The sequence below is a fragment of the Bos mutus genome, chromosome 15 (assembly GCF_027580195.1).
Source record: "Bos mutus isolate GX-2022 chromosome 15, NWIPB_WYAK_1.1, whole genome shotgun sequence".
NCBI lineage: Eukaryota > Metazoa > Chordata > Mammalia > Artiodactyla > Bovidae > Bos > Bos mutus.
This window is the reverse complement of record NC_091631.1, coordinates 15,944,636-15,966,128: the sequence shown is the minus strand read 5'-3', so window position 1 is coordinate 15,966,128 and position 21,493 is coordinate 15,944,636. Positions and strand designations below refer to the sequence as shown.

Sequence of the window (21,493 nt, the reverse complement as noted above, 5' to 3'; positions counted from 1 at the left end):
ACCCCATCCTCATCCTCACTCCCAAAGGGAAACTCAAGTAAAGGGCACCAAAGTGGATTTCCTGGGTAAATACACGCCCACTCTCTCCTTACTCATTTTCAATGCATGTTTATTAAACACCTCTATTATGCCAGGCACAGCTCTTATGACTAAAGATACATGATGAACAAGACAGGTGTGATCCCTTCCCTGTTGGAATATAATTCTGGTGAGAAGAGATAGACAAAAAAAAACTAGTAAACCATTAAATGAAGAAAATAATTTCAGATAGCAGTGTTAGAAAGGAAATGAAAAAGGGTGACTTGATAGAAGGGGGTTGGGGAGACGAAGCTGCTAAAGATAAGGTGTTCAAAGAGGGGCTAAGGAGGTCACTTTTGAGCTGAAACCTGACTGAACAGAGGGGCCAGCCAAGCAAAAATGGGCATGTGAGCATTAGAGGCAAAGGGATCGGGAGTTCAGACTCGAGGCTGGCCGCTGGTGACCATCACAGCAGGCCACTTCACCTTTTAGACTTTTTGAAAATATAACATGCCTCATAATGGAACACGTTTCTGATTTATAATCTGAATCATAATATTACGTTATTCGGCATTACTCTTTTTCTTGGTATTCTGCAATGGGTTAGTAATGTGGCTTCAAGAAGGCTATGATCTCTACAAGTCATGGAGACAAGCTGGCTTTATCCACAAAGAGAGGACATGTGAGTTTACATGTATTTCCTTCTAGAGAACCACATACCGCAGACTGAGCCTGAGGACCTCACGTTGTATGTTCGAGGATGGCAAGGACCCAGGTATGGCAGAGTCAGACAGGTGTTCCCAGAAACCCAGTCACACACAGGGAGAACTCAGATACCTAGGAAGCGAGCTGCTGGGCGGCGGGGGTGGGGTGGGGGGGTGGGGGGTGGGGTGGTGGTAAACATTTATTTTGGTGCTATATAGCATTATTCCCAGGATACCTTTGGTTATCACAAGATAACCAGGATAGCCTGGTTACCACAAGGAAGGAAATAAAATTCTTTTTGTAGGTAAGTATGGACTCAGTCAATACACAGCAAAAAATAGTTTAGAGATAGGAATAGGGGACTGTCATGAACTCAAACTAGGATCAAGTGGAGTGACTTAAAGCAATAAATCACTGCCTAGACCTAACATAGGCTGTCCCAACCCAGATACCCCAAAAGTAATAACAGGAATTAGAAAGCTATTTGCAGTATCTCAAAAATCTGGATGGACAGTGAGACTACACAGGCTCTCATTTACTTCTCATGTCCTTTCAGGTCATTCTTTCGTTGGTTTGTTCAGTATTTCAGTAAATCCTTAATGAGTTATTTCTGTGTGCCAAGTATTAATGACAAATGCTACGAAATTTTTTAAGTGGGTAAAATAGGGATCCTTGTTGTTGAGACATTTAAAGCATCTGGTGGAGCAAAGAGACGAGGAGATGGCTCATTACAAAGCAGCGGAACGTGTGCTGGTCCGGGTGCTATGGAGTGCTTTGAGAAGCCCAGAGGGCAGGAGAAAGGCAAGCCATAAGGCCTTGGAGAGCTTCCTAGAGGAGACATTACTAAACCTAAGTTTAAAGGACATAGATAAATTAGCCAGATGGGTCCAAGGGAATGAAGTTCTTGGCAGAGGAAGGATCATGTACTTATATATAGGGCTTTTAATTCTCCAGAGTACTTAATGCATTGTATCAGAATTGTGTTCAGCTTTGAGTAAGAGAAAACTCTGGTATCAGTAGCTTAAGCAAACAGAGGTTTATTTGTTTCACATAATAAGTCTGGAGGGAGGTGAGTGCTGGCTTTGGTTCAGTGGCTAATGATGACCGTTCTGCCATGTTCCTCTGAAACTCCCTGGGCTTTTCCTTCATGCTCATTGCCTTAAGATTGAAAAAGGGCAGCAGCTCTGGGTGTCATATCCATGTTCAAGCATGAAGAAGGGCCATGTCTGCATTAATCAGAAAAGTGAACGCTTTTTTCCAGCAAACAGCACCACCCCCGACTTATCCTTCTATGTCAGAGGCTTGAACTGGGCTCTGTGTCCCCATCCCCCACTGCAGTACAGGCTTGGTATGCAGATATTTAACCCTTCCTCACCCCAGAGTAGAAAGCATCAGGGAGAGCGAGTTGAGAATGACTAAATTCAGCCAATCAATAATATCTTGCCAAACTTTCCATTTCACTTGCTCTTTGTAATAAGCTCACACAGTAGGAAGAGCCAGTGTTATTAGCTCCACTTTGCAGAAGAAACTGAGATTTGGAGAGCTAGATGGTGCCTGAAATCACAGAGTTGAACATTTATTTAGTGATAACAAAAAAGAAAACGGAGAGCTAATGTTGACATATGCTTATTACACACCAGACTCTAGCTGAGCACTTAACATATGGTCTCTCCTTTCCTCCTCATGCAGTCCTTGAGGTCTGTCTCCTCTTGTTAGAAATGAGTAGTCCAGGTATGGACATAACGAAGGGCATATTGACGTGACTTGCCCAGGATCACAAAGCTAGCATACAACAGAGCCAGGATTCAGACCTCAGTTCTACAGAGTGTCAGCCTGATGCCCTTCTTGCCTCTGCTACCTTGAAACTCTCATAACTTTCTCCCTATGAACCCAGTGAATGTGCCAGCTCACTGACATTGCCCAGAGCCCTTGAAGCCACCTCATCCCAAGCCCCTCTTACTCCTAATTTATTTGACCCACTCCTGTTTCTTCATTATTGCTTTATGGACATGGAATCCAGCAACACATTATGTCAAATGTCCTGCCGTTATGAATGCATTTCCTTTCATTGTAATAGCACCAACCATAATGAATACATTCTGGATCCGTGCAGATGTCACTGGTGTTTTCAATGCTCTGTTCTAATTTATGTTGGGAAATGAATACTTAAAGTATTGCCCAGGCTCCCATTACTCCAGAGCAAATGAGGGCTGCCCTGTGTGTGTGCATATGTTTTTGCATTCATGCAGCAGATAGGATGTTTGGGTCAGAATGAATTGTGTACCTGAAGTAGGAGTCTGGCTCTTTCCTGGAAGGGCACATTGGAAGTAATGTGCTGTGAACATCAGCAAACCTATGCAGGCAGGTTTCCTAAGGGATAGAAGGGCCTACCCAGGGAGCATAAATTATAGTCAGACATTGTTAGAAAGGCAGAGAGAGAGCCTCGCTGATTGAGGGGTCCAAGTTTGGGGGTACCCCCAAGATCTTCTTGACCTTGTGTGTATAGCCAGCAAGGTTGATGTGCTTGGTACCAGCCAATCTCATCAGTCAGCACACACCATCACAGACTTTTGACATTGAGGGTAAATAGTGAGACAGGCCCACCAAGGACCAGAATGTGCTCAGTTTGGAGTTAATTATGTGACCTGATCTTTATGGTGAGAGTCTGTCTATGAAATAGAGGGATGATAATAGTCACAGAGTCTGAAATGCCCAATAGTAGTAGAACGTTGCCTTTATGGAGAGAGGCTGGGGCAGGCCTCCCCTATATTTGAAACAATTTGTGAACCAAGAAGTGCTAGACATTTAGCCTGCTGTCTGCAGGGGGTTCTTAGGGTGATGTTTTTAGGTATATCTGAATGATGCTAAAGCTGAAACTCCAATACTTTGGACACCTCATGCGAAGAGTTGACTCATTGGAAAAGACTCTGATGCTGAGAGGGAGTGGGGGCAGGAGGAGAAAGGGATGACAGAGGATGAGATGGCTGGATGGCATCACTGACTCGATGGACGTGAGTCTGAGTGAACTCCGGGAGTTGGTGATGAACAGGGAGGCCTGGCGTGCTGCGATTCACGGGTTGCAAAGAGTCGGACACAACTGAGTGACTGAACTGAACTGAACTGATACCAAACATATCCTTTCCAAGGCTTGGGATCTCAGCAGTTAAAGGGTACCTGGAAGATAACCTGTCAGGCCCAATATTGTGAATCCCCATTCAAAGGTTCTAGGAATTTTAAAGGAGGTGATGTGGTGGTTTACAGAATGTATGAGTATCCTACATTTCTATAAAATCCTATGTTTTTATACCGCACCTATTTCAGCGAAATCTTTTAGATATTCGGGACTTGCCTGTTAATAAAAATTGGCCACTCAGTGATTGCAAGGCAAATTAAAGAAGAAATAGAGGTTGCAAACTGAATTTAGAATGGGTAATGTGTTTGGGCGTGCGTGTTTGTATACACATATGCAAAATGCAAATATTGGGAGGGGTCTGGAAATGTTTGGTTTTGCCTTTAATAAAAAAGAGGCAAGCATGACTCTAAAATTTGGCTTGGGGGGCAAAATTTCTTTCTAGTCTTTAAGTAATCTGAAATCTCACTAGATTTTTATTGCTGAAAAATCTATCAAAAAATGAGGCTGTGGAATTTCAATATCTATCCTTTTCTGTTTCATAGGGTGTACTTTTCCCTCTGAGTCTCTGGAGCCTTAATTTTTATACAATTAGTCACCTGACTCTTCTGTCAATACCTGAAAGACAAACTTGAGAGAACTGGTTTCTCCAAATCTACCTACAAGTATAAACCCAGTTAAGACAAGTGCAGTACTCAAAGAAGTTATTGCTCTTCCCTTCATGCCACAAAGCTACTTGAACTTGTCCTACACTGAAAAGTCTATTTTACAGGAAGTTCTGTAGAACCAAATATACTGTTTGGGGGTTTAGTTAAAACACAAATGAAATCTAGCTCTGAGCTGAATCTCTTGCGTCTCAAAGTCTCCATTCTTGCAAATTCAAATACTGGAAAGGCTTGCTGTATCCTCGAAAAGAAAAGGAGTCGAACAGTAAGAGAAAGATTGTTCACCATTTCCTCAGGGGCAGTGATATAAAGCACAGTTTACTTTTGCCCTGCGGCAGGGTTTAGTCTTGCGTCAACCTAGAAAGCCTTTCTGAAAGGGGTGCAGGAATGAGGATGCAGATAGAAGCTGCGTCCTGCACCAGTGGCTTCAGGTTTCCATGGACTTCGAGCAAGATGCAGTTTACCACCAGCTTGAGTCAGAAGTACCAGAGAGTAAAACCCACAGAGAAATCTAGGTCTTTGTGCCCCTGTTGGGGTCAGAGTGAGGAGCAGGAGCTAGGACACAGTATCAGCCTGAATCTCCTTCAGTTCACTGCTCCCTGCTCGACTAAGCTGGCTGGCAAGCCAGGGAAGCAGCCTAAACTGCCCTCCCGAGGAGCTGCCCATCTTACGAGAGTTCCTCAGGTAAATGTGCCTTCAGGGGACTGTATAACTAAAAGCAGAGCCATTTGCATTAATTCATTCTTTTGCCTCCTAAAGTGCTCAAGGCTCCTGCCATATATATATATATATGTATACGTATATATATACGCATACATATATATATGTATGTATACGTATATATAGCATAAGTTTCTAGTCTCTAAGTACCTGTACTTACAGTCTGCTCTAAGATGATTGATGGGCTTCCCTGGTGGCTTAGTGGTAAAGAACCCACCTGCCAGTGCAGGAGGTGCAGGTTGGAACCCTGGGTCTGGAAGATCCCCTGGAGAAGGAAATGACAACCCACTCCAGTATTCTTGCCTGAAAAATCCCACAGATAAAGGAGACTGGCAGACTACTGTCCATGGGGTCGCAGAAGAGTCGGACAGGACTTAGCGACTGAACAACAAAGATAACTGAACAGATAGGGAGAAGACCAGCACCCAGGAGAATATGACTCTGTTTCCTGAACTCAAATTGTCTGTGCTTCCACTGCCATTCTTTTGTAATAGTTCTTGGGTATGAAACAAACTCAAGATTTAAAAAAATTTTTTCAATAATAAATAGTATCTACTGAATGGGAACTAGTTGAAGCTAAACCTATGTATTTTTCCCAAACTATCTAAAATAAAAACAAATTGCAATAATAGCTGTCATTAAATATTTACCTTGTGCCAGATATTATATTAAGGATTCTAATAAGGTGTCTTATTTAGATTTCACAGCTACTCAATTATAAAGGTTTTATTGAACCTGTTTTACAGATGAGGATACTAAACTCAAAGAGGAAAGTGACCTGGGTTACATTGTCTGCTTGTCTCAGAACCCAGTCCTTCTCTTCTAGGTGGTTATTGACACCTAGAAGATGGAAGAAAGCTTCTATCAGAGACTCAGTTAGCCCACTTATGATAGATAGGTTTGCTTTTCTTTTAAATGGATCCCAGGAAGGGCCACTGTGCTCTACAGACCCCACACCACACGCTGATACCTGATTAACCCAGGAGTAACTCAGAGCAGGTAGGTCAGAATGAGGCAGCCCTGGCAAGGAGTCACAGCTCACATTTCTTTTTTTTTTTTTTTTTGGTAGGAAGAACATTGGCTTTGCAGTCAGACAAACTTGAACTCCAAACATGATCGAGTCACTGACTTTTCTGAACGTCAGTTTACACATCTGTAAAATGGGGAATCAAAATGTCTTCTTCACAAAGATGCAGTCTAAATTGGATGAGAGACTATATAAATACCTATTATAATATATGCAGTTGAGTAATTTTTAAGAAATACAAAGTTGCTTAAAATTTCATTTTATTCTATCAGCAAAAGGTTTCCCAGACACCCTGAAATGTTTTGGCCTTAGCAGTTAAATGGTTGAAAAATGCAGTGTTCTGCGTTTCCCAAAGGAGGGCCCCTTCTTTAGAACCAGTTTTGTTTTTTCTGGCCTGTTTTTCCCTCCAAGGCAGGAGGTGGGCTGCTGCTTTCCTTTCTGCCCTCCTTATCCCATCCCTCCCCAAAGAATTCTCTCATCTCCCACTTGTGATTTCCTTAAGTGCTTTTAACAGTTGCTTGACACTGGAAGGATATTCTCAGCAGGCATGCAACCTGTAATCACTGCTTGTTGCTGACGTGACCTTGTGGTTGACCTCTGAGAAAGCAGTGGGGACTGGAGGAGGCAGCCAGGCTCTGCTCCGCCAAAGCAAGACGAAGAGTCCCAGAGCACCTGGGAGGCAGCGGGAGGCACGGCTCCACATGCCTTCCCACCTTGGCTCCCCCTGTCCAGTGTGTCTGGAGGTATAATCAGGAGAGAATTGTGGGATGGGTGAGGTCCCATTGTTCTTAAACAACACCAACCCCAAACAAAATGAAATCAGAGATACGGAGCACAGTGCGGCTGGAAGCACGTTTCCGCAGTGTGTGTGTTACCCCTGTGAGAGGCGTGCAGCGCCCTTAGGAGCCTCCTGCCATCACTAGAGCCCACCAGCCATCATCCCATGGTCTTCCCCCCACGCCTGGCTGGGGGTCTAGACTGCCTCCTACTTTTCTTAATCTTCTAATTCCCATTCTCTTCACCAAGGGAAAGGTGATTGAGGTATAGGAAATGGGGGGAAAATGCAAAGCCCTTACCTCCATTTCACAACTCTTAGACACAAAACTGCTCATCAGATTTCTGATAAGTCACAATATATGCCTTTGAGAGGCTGCAAGCTGTCCAGAGGAGGAACAGGCTAGCATCCTACCAGGTTAATAGCACCACAAGAGATACCTGTAGTGGAGGGGGTCAATGCCAGGGAAGTGGATTTCACATTAAGTACTTCATCCCCATCTTTGTGACTCTTGAACTTTTCAGGCACTTTGCCCCAAATCACACAGCCTAGATGGCCTAAAGAGGCTTCCAGTGCCCGCCGTGTTCACAGCCCCCTCCTGAACACTTCACCTTGTACTCTACTTCCTAGCCCTCGTGGGCCTTCTGAAGTTTGGGCTTTATAATGAATGATCCTGTTTATAGACATGGTTCACTGCTCCAGCTGCCACTCTGCCCCTTCAGTGCCTTGCCTCCATGGCAATTTTCATGCGTATTCTCTTAACTAGGCTGCTTCTAGCTTGCCTGGTCTTATCCACCCACCCTCAGGATCCTGTATTTCTACCACTCCACCATGAGCTGTGGAACTGCTAAGGTCCCCAGGGCCCTACAGACAGGACCCAGACCCTGAGAGTCTGAGGGGGAATGATGAGTAGTCTCTGTAGACTGGAGTCTCTGTAGGGCTTCCCAGGTAGCGCTGTGGTAAAGAATCCACCTGCAGTGTGGGAGCCGCTCAAGATGTGTGTTTGATGCCTGGGTCAGGAAGATCCCCCAGAGGGGGAAATGGCAACCTGCTCCAGTATACTTGCCTGGACAATCCCATGGACACAGGAGTCTGGCAGGCTGCAGTCCATGGGGTCGCAAAAAGCTGGATATGATGAGCACACACACATGTAGGCTGGAGGGTCAGCACAGCCTCGTGAAACACGTGGACTTGAAAGCTGGTATGATTTGAGTAGGGCAAGAGAAAGGATATTGATACTCCAGGCTGGAGCAAGAGAAGGCCTTGTTTTGACTTGTTAACAGCTGTTAAAACCGTCAGTGTGAAGGAGGAGTTTAGAACTGGAGCTGCCACAGAGATTTAAGGATTATCTGTGGATTTCAATGCTATTACTGTTCTTTACCAGAGGGGAGGGAAGGGAGAGTTGGAATGAAAGCGAGAAAATAAAGCCTCTAGTATGGAGTTATGTCAGATTCGTGGAGTCATTCTACTCTCCTCCTCTAGACGTGTTTCACATTCCTGTGCTAGAGGCTCATCAGAGAGTCTCATTTTGACTCCTAGCAAGAGTGCCCTTTACAGTTACCCTGCGACTATTCATGCCATTTAAAATAAATCAGAGCTAAGTGGGTGATCATGTTGTCCTCCTTGTAGACCAGTGGTTCCGGCCTTTGTTGCTGGGTTCCTGCAGTTAATCTAGTGCCATTTCCAGAGACTGGTCTTCGCATCCTCCTCCATGGGCCAGAGGAGGCATCTGAGTAGCCACCAGAGTCCTTTGTCCTACCGGGCTCCGAGCACTGTCAGAAATCAGACTTAGATCATAACAACAATAGCAAAGTCTAATTATGCGAGGCAAAGGATGTGTTACCTAACCTTACTATGGGAAACATTCCACAAGATACACATGTATCAAATCGTCACATTGTATACCTTAAATGACACAATAGCTTGTGTCCGTGATGTCTGTAATAGAGATCAGGAAAGCTGGTGAAATGAAATCAGACTTCAGAGAGGTGGGAGAAGCCATGTGAGAAGGAATAGAGCTTTCTCTTTTCATAGATCAAGTAGTTCCATAGACTTTTCTTAAACTCTTATATACAGAATTCTCATCTTTTTATTCTTTTCTTTCTTTTTTGTATATATTTTAGCCCAGAGCCATAAAAATAGTTTTTAGGGAAGAGTGGCCTTATTGTCTCACAGCAAAATTTATTTTTAATTTAGAAACCACCCCTAAAGGGATTCTCTCATCTTTTCCCCAAAGTGATGAGCTGAAATATTTATTTTGTTGGCCCTCCGACCCGTCTGGGCAGGGCTGGGTGAGGACTGTGTGGCATGTTCTAAGTAGTGAGCGGGTGAGCAGGTAGGGAAAGCAGGAGATCTGTGTACTTTTGTTAGTTTCTCATGCTTACCGATATGCTTACTGTCCTGTGTAAACTTTAATTCCGACTGGGACTCCGAATGTGGAGTCTGAGAGAGCATCTGATCCAGGCAGGAGGAAGGGAGCAGAGCTGAGTGGGGAAAGTTGCAGGTACTGTCTTGCACACCATTTCCTGACAAGAACAGCTGCTTAATGAGCATTTGCCATGTGCCATATGCTCCTTAGATTCATGAAGAACATGTGAGCCTGTTGTACAGACTTGTTGTACAGGTGAGGAAACTGAGCCCGGGGAACCAGGTGGTAAGTGGAGACCCCGTGGACTGGGCTTCCTGGTACCTCAGTTGGTAAAGAATCCACCTACAATGCAGGAGACCCCGGTTCAATTTCTGGGTTGGGAAGATCCGCTGGAGAAGGGATAGGCCACCCACTCCAGTATTCATGGACTTCCCTTGTGACTCGGTAAAGAATCCACCCACAATGCAGGAGAAAGGCTATCTACTCCAGTATTCTGGCCTGGAGAATTGCATGAACTGTATAGTCCATGGGGTCGCAAAGAGTTGGACCTGACTGAGTGGCTTTCACTTCATGGACTGCAGCACACCAGGCTTCATTGCCCTTCACCATCTCTTGGAGTTTGCTCAAACTCATGTTCATTGTATTGGTGATGCCGTCCAACCATCTCATCTTCTCTCGCCCCCTTCTCCTCATGCCCTCAGTCTTTCCCAGCATCACGGTCTTTTCCAGTGAGTTGGCTTTCTGCATCAGGTGGTCAGAGTGTTGTCTGCTCTGGCTAGCTGAGTGCTGTGACTGGGCCAGTGGAGGACAGTTGCCTTCTAGGTATCAGCAATCAGTCTCAAAATACCTGATATATGTTGAGACTGAGCCATAGACAGGTTCTTCTGAAAATGGATGAACCAGGTCTGAAGTGGTAGGGTTATGTCATTTGAGTGTCACAGCAGAGCTGGCTTCAGGAAAACCTGGGAGGAAGACAGAACATGTATTTGAAAATCTTTATCTGCTTCCTTCAGCATCCTGTACTTATACCCTAGTCCTGGCCCTTTAAGGAGTATTACTTCTTTTTCCCCAGTGAAACTTAACCATCCATCTCAACCCATCAGCTTCTGGCTGACTCACCCAAAAACTTATCCATGCTCAAGTGCTTATGGTAATCCTGTGGCCTACTCTTGTCTTGTAATATCTACTGATTTTTAACTCTGGGAGCTCAGCTCGAGTGAGTACCTTAGATTTAAGGTAAATGACTTTGATAAGGTCTTTAGATTTAATGGCTTATGTAGAGATCTTTTGCATGTAACAAAGGCAATGGCTGCTTTCTGCATAATGTCATGTTGGGTATCTATTCATTTCTCCAATGCCTAGGGCAGCCCTTTGAGTCAGAGCAGTGGTCTTTGTTCAGTCTTATGACTGGGCTGCTGCTGCTAAGTCGCTTCAGTCGTGTCCAACTCTGTGCAACCCCATAGACGGCAACACACCAGGCTCCTCCGTCCCTGGGATTTTCCAGGCAAGAAGACTGGAGTGGGGTGCCATCACCTTCTGGGCAGTGGCAGGCAAAAGGATGATAGGCGTGTAGTGTTCAGTTCCTCTTTTCTCACTGTGCTTCGGCTCTCCTGCTTGGTGTGTTCACGTGTGTGGGGTCACCTCCCTCTCTTCTGGCCAGACTAATGCTCTGTCTCTGACAGCACTGACCTGGAGTCCGGGGAGAGCCTCAGGTAAGATGCTGAATGCATATTGGACGTGATGTTCATCTCCTTCCTTGGCTGTCAGCTTCGAGCAGCCTTCCTCCCAGTAAGGGCAGATTCCTACAGGCCAGACCTGTTGACTGTATCATAAGCTTTTGGAATATTGGGAATGGAGATGAGATGTTCTTAATTTCTTCTCCATTTCCTGGGGAGACTCCTGACTAAAGAGTGTGTATTGCAGGGGCAGGGATAGGACGCAGTAATAAACAGGCAGGGAACCAGGCCTCTGTCTGAATGGTGCCCTTACACAAACATCTCCTCTGCGCTCATCTCAGAGAAGACGTGCTGGCAGAGGTGCCTGAGTTACTAACTTGGCACAAACAACCTCCTTGTAGTTTCCTGTTTCCCTGTTACACAGCCCTCTTAAAGACAGTACCCCCCCACCGCCCCCACCATGGGCCTTAGACCCTTGGACAAGTGAATCTGGCTTTGGCAAAGAGGGAGTCCTTGGTTCTTCTTGGGAACAAGAGTCCATTCACTCCAGACCCCCAGCATCATGCACTGGCACCTGCATTCCTCATCTAGGCTGAGTCTCAGGCTTGCACTGATGATACAGTCCTATTTGAGCAGCCCGATGCCTGCCTTCCACCGACACGGGATTTATATTGAGTTACCACTGGGTGTTTGGTTTTCCCTTCCTCGAAACATCTGTTTGTGCTGCCAGAGGGAGCGTCACACAGAACCCAGGCTGCACATTTTCAACATAGCCCTTATTCACGTTTTGGAGTGGAGTGCCAGCAGTGTGGTAGACGCCATATGGAGCTCTGCCACACTTCTCATCCCCTGTTCTTTCCTGTCCACAGCCCCCGCCACATCTCCTTAGGAGAGACTTCAGACTCATGAAGATAAGCATTAGGAGCTGTTGATGAGATGCTTCTCCTCTCGGCGTGCCCTTGTGCACTTGATCTCTAGCCATTCTGAGTTTCTCACAGCTCCCTGAACATGCCAAGCTGTGTTGCATCTTCAAGAGTTTTTTCCAGCTGTTCTCTCCACCTGGCATGCCCTTCTTCTGGCCCCATAGTCTTCCTGGATCATACCAGTCCATCTGTCAACATTACATGATAGCCTTTGCTGACTCTATAGGTGGAATTTACCACTTTTTCCTTCTCTCATAACACACAGGCTACATTCTTTTCCCGACTCTGAGCTCATATCTGATTCCACCCTGCCTTCCCATCACCTGCCTATATCAGGGGCTCAGCCTCTGTGAGCTGAGAGAAAAGCAGCTGACCTCAGGATAAAGTAACATAAAACAGTTGACTTTCAGTTGAGTGCTCATTTCTTGTTAGTGAGGATGCTAGATCGTTTACATCTGTTATCTCACTTAATACTCATCGACTCCGAGCAGTAGATAACTGCAGTAGATAACTCCCTTATTACTTGCCTTTCTTTACTAGAAGTTAAGCTTCATGAAAACCAGACTTTGTCAGTCTCGCTCACTACTATCATGATATCATGTGTTACAGAACCTAATATATTGTGAATACTCAGTAAACATTTGTTCCCTGAGAGAGTGAATGGATGAATGGCTCCCTATTTTGCAGATAAGGAGATGAAGACTTAGAGGTTGTTTTGCCAGAGTTGCACAGCTCAGAAGGGCTTGGGTGGAAATTCTGGTCTTCCTCCAGAGTGGGCGATCCTAACATGTCACACCACCTCCTGTAGGCATTCTCCTAGCAGGTGGATCTTAGCAATCCTAGGAGGAAAATCTGCTTTCCTGCTGCACCTAGCTTCTGCTTGAAGGTCAACCTTCCCCACCGCTCCCTTCACCAGCTGACTCCCTTCTCCTCGGCCGAGGCAGGTTGTGAGAGAGACTATGTACCCATCACCAGATTCGTCGTAAGTGCCAGGCAGGTTGGTGAACACTCAGGGTAAACAGTGAATGAGAAACAGATCCGGCCTCCAAGGAATCCAAGTAACAAAGACTGACATTTACAATACAGCCACATAAAGGCATGCTGGATCCCTGAACCCCTGCAGGCTGCACAGGCCGAGCAGACATCCCTCAGACTACCTTTATCACCAGTTCCCTGAAGGCAGACAGTGGGGCATTATCTCGACTTAACACTGATTTTCTTCTCTAGTGGGGTGGAGTGAAAATCAGCTGAAGCCTTGAAGGATATTTTCTATGCAGCCTAATTAAATAAGACCTGGGTGCCTGTCACCTCAAGACAAGTGGAATTGAAATTGAAACTGATGTCTGACCCAGAGAGACTCTGTCCAGGAGATGGTATCTTAGGGGCGGGCCCTTTTGTATGACTGTTTGCTGAAGCTCACAAGAACCAAGGTGAGAATCAGAGGGAAATGGCTGACTTGCAGCTGGCTTGCTACAAGGAAGTCACAGACTGGCAGTGGTTGAAAAAACTGAAAACGTCTAGCTGTTTCTTTTTTAAAAAAGAGACTCTTGGGATCCTCTAGGCAGGGGGGTGGTTTTCTAGTACCTGGTTTGGATTTGAGTCTGCCAAAACCTTGGCAAAATCTTTAGCAGTCAGCAAAGGTTACCACCTATGCTACTGGTATTGAGGCATTACCAGTAACCTGGCTGAATAAATGTGGCCAAGCTGACTTCACATGCCCACTCATAGCTGCCTTCACTCAGCACTGAGTCCCCTGTCCATGGTTGAAAGCAAGGGCCAGACCCTGGTTATATTCCAGCTCTGCCCTTGGGATGTCATTCATTTCTCTACTTCTCACTTTTTTCATCTGTAAAATGGAGTGGTGGTGTTGTTATAGAGGGTTACAGTTAGGGTTAGGGTATTAGTAAATAATGTGAAAAGTGAAAGTGTTAGTCACTCAGTCATATCCCACTCTTTGTGACCCCATAGACTGTAGCCCTCCGGTCTCCTCTGTCCATGGAATTCCCCAGGCAAGAATACTGAAGTGGATAGCCATTCTCTTCTCCAAGGCATCTTCCTAACCCAGGGATTGAACCCAGGTCTCCTGCACTGCAGGTGGATTCTTTACTATCTGAGCCACCAGAGAAGCCCATTAGTAAATAATGGTAGCATCCATTTAGTGAGTACTTACAGGTATCATTATCCTCATTTTACAAACAAAGAAACTTTAAAGAGGCCTTTCACTCGGGGTCATACTGCTTTTCTTTTTTTTTCACAATTCAAAAGACTTTTCCTTCAGAAATGATATTTTAATAAAATAATTTGTTTCAAGCATCAAGAACATTTTTAATATATAATAAAAGTTTAAAACAAAAAATTTTCAAATGTTGATATCAGAGTTTATAAAAGTCTTTAAAATGTTCTATGTAAATTTTGAAATGTAGATAGGAAGAAAACTATTAAAAGTAGCAAAACATGTAATAATTCTGATAATTTTAGTATAATTGAATTAGTAAATGATTTCAATATGAAGTTTGCATCTGATTTCATGGCATATCACAGGGCTTAATTGAATTTTTTTATTAAACTTTTTATTTTGTGTTGGGATATGGCCAGTTAACAATATTGTGATAGTTTCAGGTGGACAGCAAAGGGACTGAGCCATACATATACATGTATGCATTCTCCCCCACTGCTCAAGGTCATACTTTTGATGCGTACTGGAATGAGGTTTGAAGCCGTGTCTCTGATTCTTAGTTGTGTGCTTTTATACTGTTACTACGACCACAGTAACCATCCAGCTTTCCCACTCCTGGATCTACACCTCAGCTGGCATTTCATCCACAGGAAGGAGAAGGGCAGTGAATAAACTCGCCTTTACTTCCATCTCGGCCTGCACGACTCTCCCTCCATAGACCATTAGGGTGAGGGGCAAACAGTTGAAGTCTTAGAATCTTGACCTGCCTTGAGTCAGCTCACAGCTGGATTGTAGAGGGCTGGAAGTTGCCAAACATGCAGCTATTTTATAAGGAAGATGAGAAATATCAATAACCTCAGATATGCAGATGACACCACCCTTATGGCAGAAAGTGAAGAAGAACTAAAGAACCTCTTGATGAAAGTGAAAAAGGAGAGTGAAAAAGTTGGCTTAAAGCTCAACATTCAGAAAACTAAAATCATGGTATCCGGCCCCATCACTTCATGGGAAATAGATGGGGAAACAGTGGAAACAGTGTCAGACTTTATTTTTCTGGGCTCCAAAATCACTGCAGATGGTGACTGCAGCCATGAAATTAAAAGACGCTTACTCCTTGGAAGGAAAGTTATGACCAACCTAGACAGCCTATTAAAAAGCAGAGACATCACTTCGCCAACAAAGGTTCGTCTAGTCAAGGCTATGGTTTTTCCAGTGGTCATGTATGGATGTGAGAGTTGGACTATAAAGAAAGCTGAGAGCCGAAGAATTGATGCTTTTGAACTGTGGTGCTGGAGAAGACTCTTGAGAGTCCCTTGGACTGCAAGGGGATCCAACCAGTCCATCCTAAAGGAGATCAGTCCTGGGTGTTCATTGGAAGGACTGATGCTGAAGCTGAAACTCCAATACTTTGGCCACCTGATGCGAAGAGCTGACTCATTTGAAAAGACTCTGATGCTGGGAAAGATTGAGGGCAGGAGGAGAAGGGGACAACAGAGGATGAGATGGTTGGATGGTATCACTGACTCAATGGACATGGGTTTGGGTGGACTCCAGGAGTTGGTGATGGACAGGGAGGCCTGGCGTGCTGCAGTTCATGGGGTCACAAAGAGTCGGACACGACTGAGCAACTGAACTGAACTGAACAGAAACCTTTGCTTGGGAAGGACTGAACATGAACTTGCTTCTGCTTTATCCTCAGTGACACAGCATTCCTTGTCCATCAGACATGCCCATTTTTTACCAGTAAGACTTAGCCATTTGTAAACGTAATCATCACTTATGACACAGCATTTTAGTCCACACCTGGTGCCCCGGTGGTTATCTGTGCCTGGTGATCGCAGTGACAGTTAGGAAAGAAATGGATCCCGGGCTCACCTGTGAGTAAGCTGTCCATGAGATTCCTGGGCTGTATCTCTAGGACCAGCAAGTTGCCCACACCTTGCCTGGGGAGACTTGGAATGTTTCTAGAACAGTAATTCTTTATGGGGTTGTTTTGATCATTCGCTCAGAATAACTGTGTTGAAGTTCCACTGGTGCCAGGCACATTATCAGGTACCAGTGACATAGCAGGGAACAAAAATAGTTAAGGACCTTTACATCTCAAAACAATTTTAGGTAGTGATCAGTGCTGTGAAGACAACACAGAATCTAATGTAATAGCACAGGGGTGGGGTTGCTACTCTAGATTGCTTGATCAGGGAAAGTCTCAGAACAGGTGACATTGGAGCTGAGGCCTAAGTGTTAAGGATCCAGTCATTCCAAGCTGTGAGAGGAAAAGCTTTTGAGATCTAACAGCAAATGCACAGCCTTAGATAGGACCAAGCTCTGCTTATCTGAGGAGGCAAAGAGAGAGCTAGTGTGGCTGGAAAGTGGCATGAAATAGGTCAGAGAGGTAGTCAGGGGCCAAACCATGTAGACCAGGGCCTTTATTCTCAGGCTCTAGGAAGCCGCTGATGGATTTTAGTGGGCACTGACATGACCTGTTGTGCATTTACAAACTATTACTCTGAGTGCAGTTTGAAAACCAAACAGTAGTGAAGTAAGAATAGAAATAGGAAAACCAGTCCAAAGTCAACTGCAGCAGTTCAAGCAGGAGATGGTGGTGGCGTCGGAGAAGAGGAATGGACAGCCACAGGATAGAAGTGCAGTGGGAGAGGACAGAACTCGCTGGTGGACTCAGTGGGATAGGGAGATTTTGAGCACAGTGGCTGGTACACATAAAGCGCTCAATAAATTATAGTTGTTGACTGTTGTTATTAGCCAACAGCCTGTTATCAAACACCAAGAGAACAAGCTTGGGAAGCAATCTTGAACCCATTCAAGTGGCAGAATGATGCCTGTCATGCATGTGTGAGAGCGGCATTGGCTCTTCTCTCTTGTTAATAAATGGCATTCTTAGAGAAAATGAGGCTTGCAAATATGATGATATGTTCAGGAACCAGAAACTCATGTTCAATTCATCTCATATTCAATAGAGGCCTTATTTAACTTGTGGCCTCTCTTAGCTTTGATTTCTTCATCTATAACTATACAATGTCCTGGGCACTTTCCAGGTGCCAGGTTCCATGCCCAGCTCTCTCTACATAGGTCCAGCAGTCTCTCTCTACATTAATCAGCTGATCCTTCCAGTAACTCTTCTAGGTAGGTACTAAGTTGTCTTCCATTTCCAGGTAGGAACACTAAACTCAAAATCCAACAACTAGTAAATGGCAAAGCTGTGACTCAAACCTAGGTGTTCCTAACTCTTAAATCCACATTCATAACCCTCTGTGACATGAGAAGTAGATTCTGAGAGTTGGTGTGCTTCCAATTTCCAACTTTCTACAACTTCCGGACCTCAATTTAAGGTCATCTTGGGACTCAAAACTACTGAGAACTAATATGGGACATTTGGGGGAAAAAGCCTACTATTCATACAGAGATTAGAGATTTATGTCAAGAGTGTATTTATTTACTGATCCTTTCTCCTCTCCCTTTGGTAACTTGTAAGATACAGCAGCTGAGGCAACAGGAAATTTGAAGTCCAGCATTTTATTAAATCTTATGTTTAAGATTTCTGTGGAAGGAAACTGCTTGAGAGAGATTTGGTTTCTGTTATGCACTTGCCAAGAAAAGATGAGGAAACTGGGTCAGGTGGATTTCCTGAAGGTGCAGGAAGCAGGGAAGGTAAACCCTTGAGCTATTTTCTGCTTCTAAACCCCACCCCCTGGAGTTGCCCAGGGCCTAATGGAGGCTCTGGGAAGAGTTCCTTTCAGCCCTCACGACAGGAGGTCATCGGTTATGTGAAATCCAGCAGTACTGGAAGGGAGGGGAGGTTGGGGAAGACCAACAGATTGGCAGAGAAAAAGGAGAGCTTGCAGCCCGCGTGGCATTTCCCTCTTGAAGTTCAACAGAAAACCAAATAGTAGCCTAGAAGTTATTGCAGAGAGAAGAAACACACACCATCTCATTCCCACAGACACTGGAACTGCCCCACGTTGGCAAGGGTGGGGGGAAGATGGGCATTCTCATTCCTATTTGAGTAATGATTGTAAATCAGTACAGAATGATTTCTGGAGTGCATTTTGACAATAGTAGATCAATACTTTTACAAACACATATCCTTTGCTTGTTGAGTAATACCTGATTCTTGGACTGGGACAGGAAATCTAGAGAATGAGGCTGTAGTGTTTGTAGTGTCGGAAAGTAAGGAAGTGTTTCCACAAAACCTCAAAGCAAACCTCACATTCATGAGGGTGTGTCAGAGGTGACCAGATTGGACTATTACTAATACAAGAGCTCCCAAAGGCCAAAGCTGAACAATTTGAGTAACAAAATAAAGTAGCATTGGATTATAACCCAAATGTACAAATAAGTATCTGTGAGTCCATACTGATGTAAACAAATAATCCATAAATAAATAAATGAAGAATAGACAGATCTCATGTTCAGAAAACTTCAAATGATTTTCAGTACTCTGCCTTCATCCAAAGGGATCATAAGTCCTCACTTCTTAGGTGTAGTTGCTCATCATGACTTCTTTCCAAAGAGTACAGTAGATGAAGGGGGAAAAAGAGTAACTTTCCAGTGGAAAACCTTTAACAAGTACTAGCTCAGCCAGGTGATCAAGGTCAACATCAACAGCATGTGGTATCAATAGCACGTGCCCTTGATACAATGGGATCAGAACAGCACTGCACTTCTGTGATTTTCCTTCTTAAGACCCATAACCATGAGAAGAACTTGAGACAAATCCCAAATGAGAGACATTCTCCCAAATATCTGACCAGCACTTCTCAACACTGTCAAGGTCATCAAAAACAAGAAAGTCTAAGAAACTGTCAAAGCCAAAACAAGACTTAGGAGACCTGATGACTAAATATAATGTAGTATCTCGAGTGGAATTCGGAACAGGAAAAAGGACATTAGGGAAAAAGCTAAGGGGATCTGAATCAACTATAGACATGATATATGTTTATATAAGTATTAATACTTATATCAATACTTTAATATTATATTAAATATTATATAAGTATATATATTTATATAATAAGTATTATATAATACTTATAGAAGTATTAATACTAGTTTATATAATTATTAATACTAGTATACCAAATTTGTTGATTCATTCTAACAAATGCACTAATGTAAGATAATAATATTAAAGGAAACTAGATTTTGGAACCCTCTGTACTATCCTTGTAATTTTCCCTTTGACCCAGGAGTTTCCCTTCAGGCAGTTTTTCCTTTGGAAATAATTAAGGGTGAACCTAAAGATTCACCAATATGAATATGGATCACAGAGTATGTAGGTAATAGTGAAAAGGTAGAAATAATTGGTGTCCAATATTAGGTATGATAAATCTGTACAACTTAATCATGAATCATAACCTTATAGAACTATATTTCTTGATAAGGAACAGTATTCGTGATTGATAGTTGAAACAGAAAAGTAGACTATGAAAGAACCTATTGAAATATATAATTTTACATATGCATAGGAGGTGTATAGGGGCTTCCCAGATGGTGCTAGTGGTAAAGAACCCACCTGCCAATGCAGGAGACAGAAGAGATATGGGTTGGATCCCTGGGTCGGGAAGATGCCCTGGAGGAGGGCATGGCAACCCATTCCCATATTCTTGCCTGGAGAACCCCATGCACAGAGGAGCCTGGCGGGCTAAAGTCCAGGGGGTCCGCAAAGAGTAGGACATGACTGAAGCAATTTAACATGCACAGGAAGGGTATAAATGAATATATTTCTATGTGTTAATCATCAGTGAATAACACCATGGGTTTTTTTTTTTTTTCCTTTTTACAAAAGCAGTACTTGTTTGCTCCAGAAAGTACAGATCAACAAAAAACAAAAAGTTACTTTTTAATTAAAAGAAAAATGGTTGGAGTTAATTCCATTATAAATCCAGCAGCAGCAGTAGCAGAAGTCTCAGTCATACAGAAGGGAGTTCTGGGAACAGATGGAACACTGGCAGGCTAAGAAGCCTGCCCGGTACTTCTGTTCAGGGATTTCCTTATCAAAGGGCACTGCCTGAACAGGCCTGCTGGTGCCTGTCCATCCTCCATAGAAAAGGGCCGCCACCCACACAGCCTCTGTGGAGTGTGAGAAAGGCAGCCACCTGTCAAACAATAAACAGGTTGCACGGTACATAGAGATCAAACTTAGCACTGTGGTCAGTGTGTGAATCTGTGGCCACTGGAACCCCAAGCCTCTCTCAGAGGTGCCTACCCCAGTCTATAGGGGCAGAGGCAGCTGGGAGGGCTGAGAGACAAACCCAGTGTCTATTTCCTTCTCCTTCCATAGTCATCCTACCCTTAACTAGAAATTTTTCATCTTAAAAAAGAACTTGCATGTACCTTCCAATTCATTACAGCAACCCTTGCTGCTGCTGCTGCTAAGTCGCTTCAGTCGTGTCCGACTCTGTGCGACCCCATAGACAGCAGCCCACCAGGCTCCCTGTCCCTGGGATTCTCCAGGCAAGAATACTGGAGTGGGTTGCCATTTCCTTCTCCAATGCATGAAGGTGAAAAGTGAAAGTGAAGTAGCTCAGTCCTGTCTGACTCTGAGCAACCCAATGGACTGCAGCCTACTGGGCTCCTCCGTCCACGGGATTTTCCAGGCAAGAGTACTGGAGTGGGGTGCCATCGCCTTCTCCAACAACAACCCTTAGAGGTAGATAATTACTATCTCATTTTTCAGGTAAAAATGGAACCTAGAGCTCTTAAATGGCTATCTCTTACCATCTGGGTTACCAAGGGTCAGAGGATCAGGTTTATGTCTCTCCTTTTACACTAGTGCAGTTTCATATCTGAGGGTCCTAGAATCTTCATAGGCTAGATCTACCATTTGACAAGCTGTGTACTTCAAGCAAGTCACGTAGCTGCTCTTAGCCTCAGTGTTTTCATCTGTAGGATGGAAAAAGTCACTATCAGGGTTTAGTGAGATTGTATATATAGATTGCTTAGCTCAGTGCCTAGAACATGAAGTCACCCATCTGCCAACAGTGGTTATTATTGAAGGAGAGAAGATTAATGGGATAAAGTGTAAAGGGATCTAGAGAGAAAAGTGCCCTTCTCCCTGTTTCCTGTAATTTGCGAAGAAAGATGCAACAAGGCTGGTGCCACTTTAGACTTCAAGAACCACGATGAATTAGATTACCAGAGTTTACTGAACTAGGGTCTGCCCTAGGTCTTGAGCAAGCGCTACTGTTCATCAACCTGGCATTTGGGCCCAGCCAGAAAAAGAGGTGAAAGAACTTGAACACTTGAGGTCAGCCTTCAGCTTGAGTTGGAGAAGCATGGAGCAAGAGGGTAGT

At 44.2% G+C, this 21,493-nt stretch overlaps 1 protein-coding gene across 4 annotated transcripts in view; it reads left to right on the top strand.

Moving 5' to 3' along the window:
- Positions 1 to 21,493, top strand: part of TRIM44 (tripartite motif containing 44) — a 113,978-nt gene that overhangs the window by 80,769 nt on the left and 11,716 nt on the right. For 3 of the 4 annotated variants that reach the window (XM_070383547.1, XM_070383546.1, XM_070383549.1), the window contains one exon: positions 727 to 793. The exons of the other annotated variant lie outside the window; for it this stretch is intronic. In XM_070383547.1, coding sequence (XP_070239648.1) covers positions 727 to 793 — 67 coding nt within the window. The remainder of the gene's footprint in view (positions 1 to 726; positions 794 to 21,493) is intronic. 4 annotated transcript variants of the gene reach the window in all.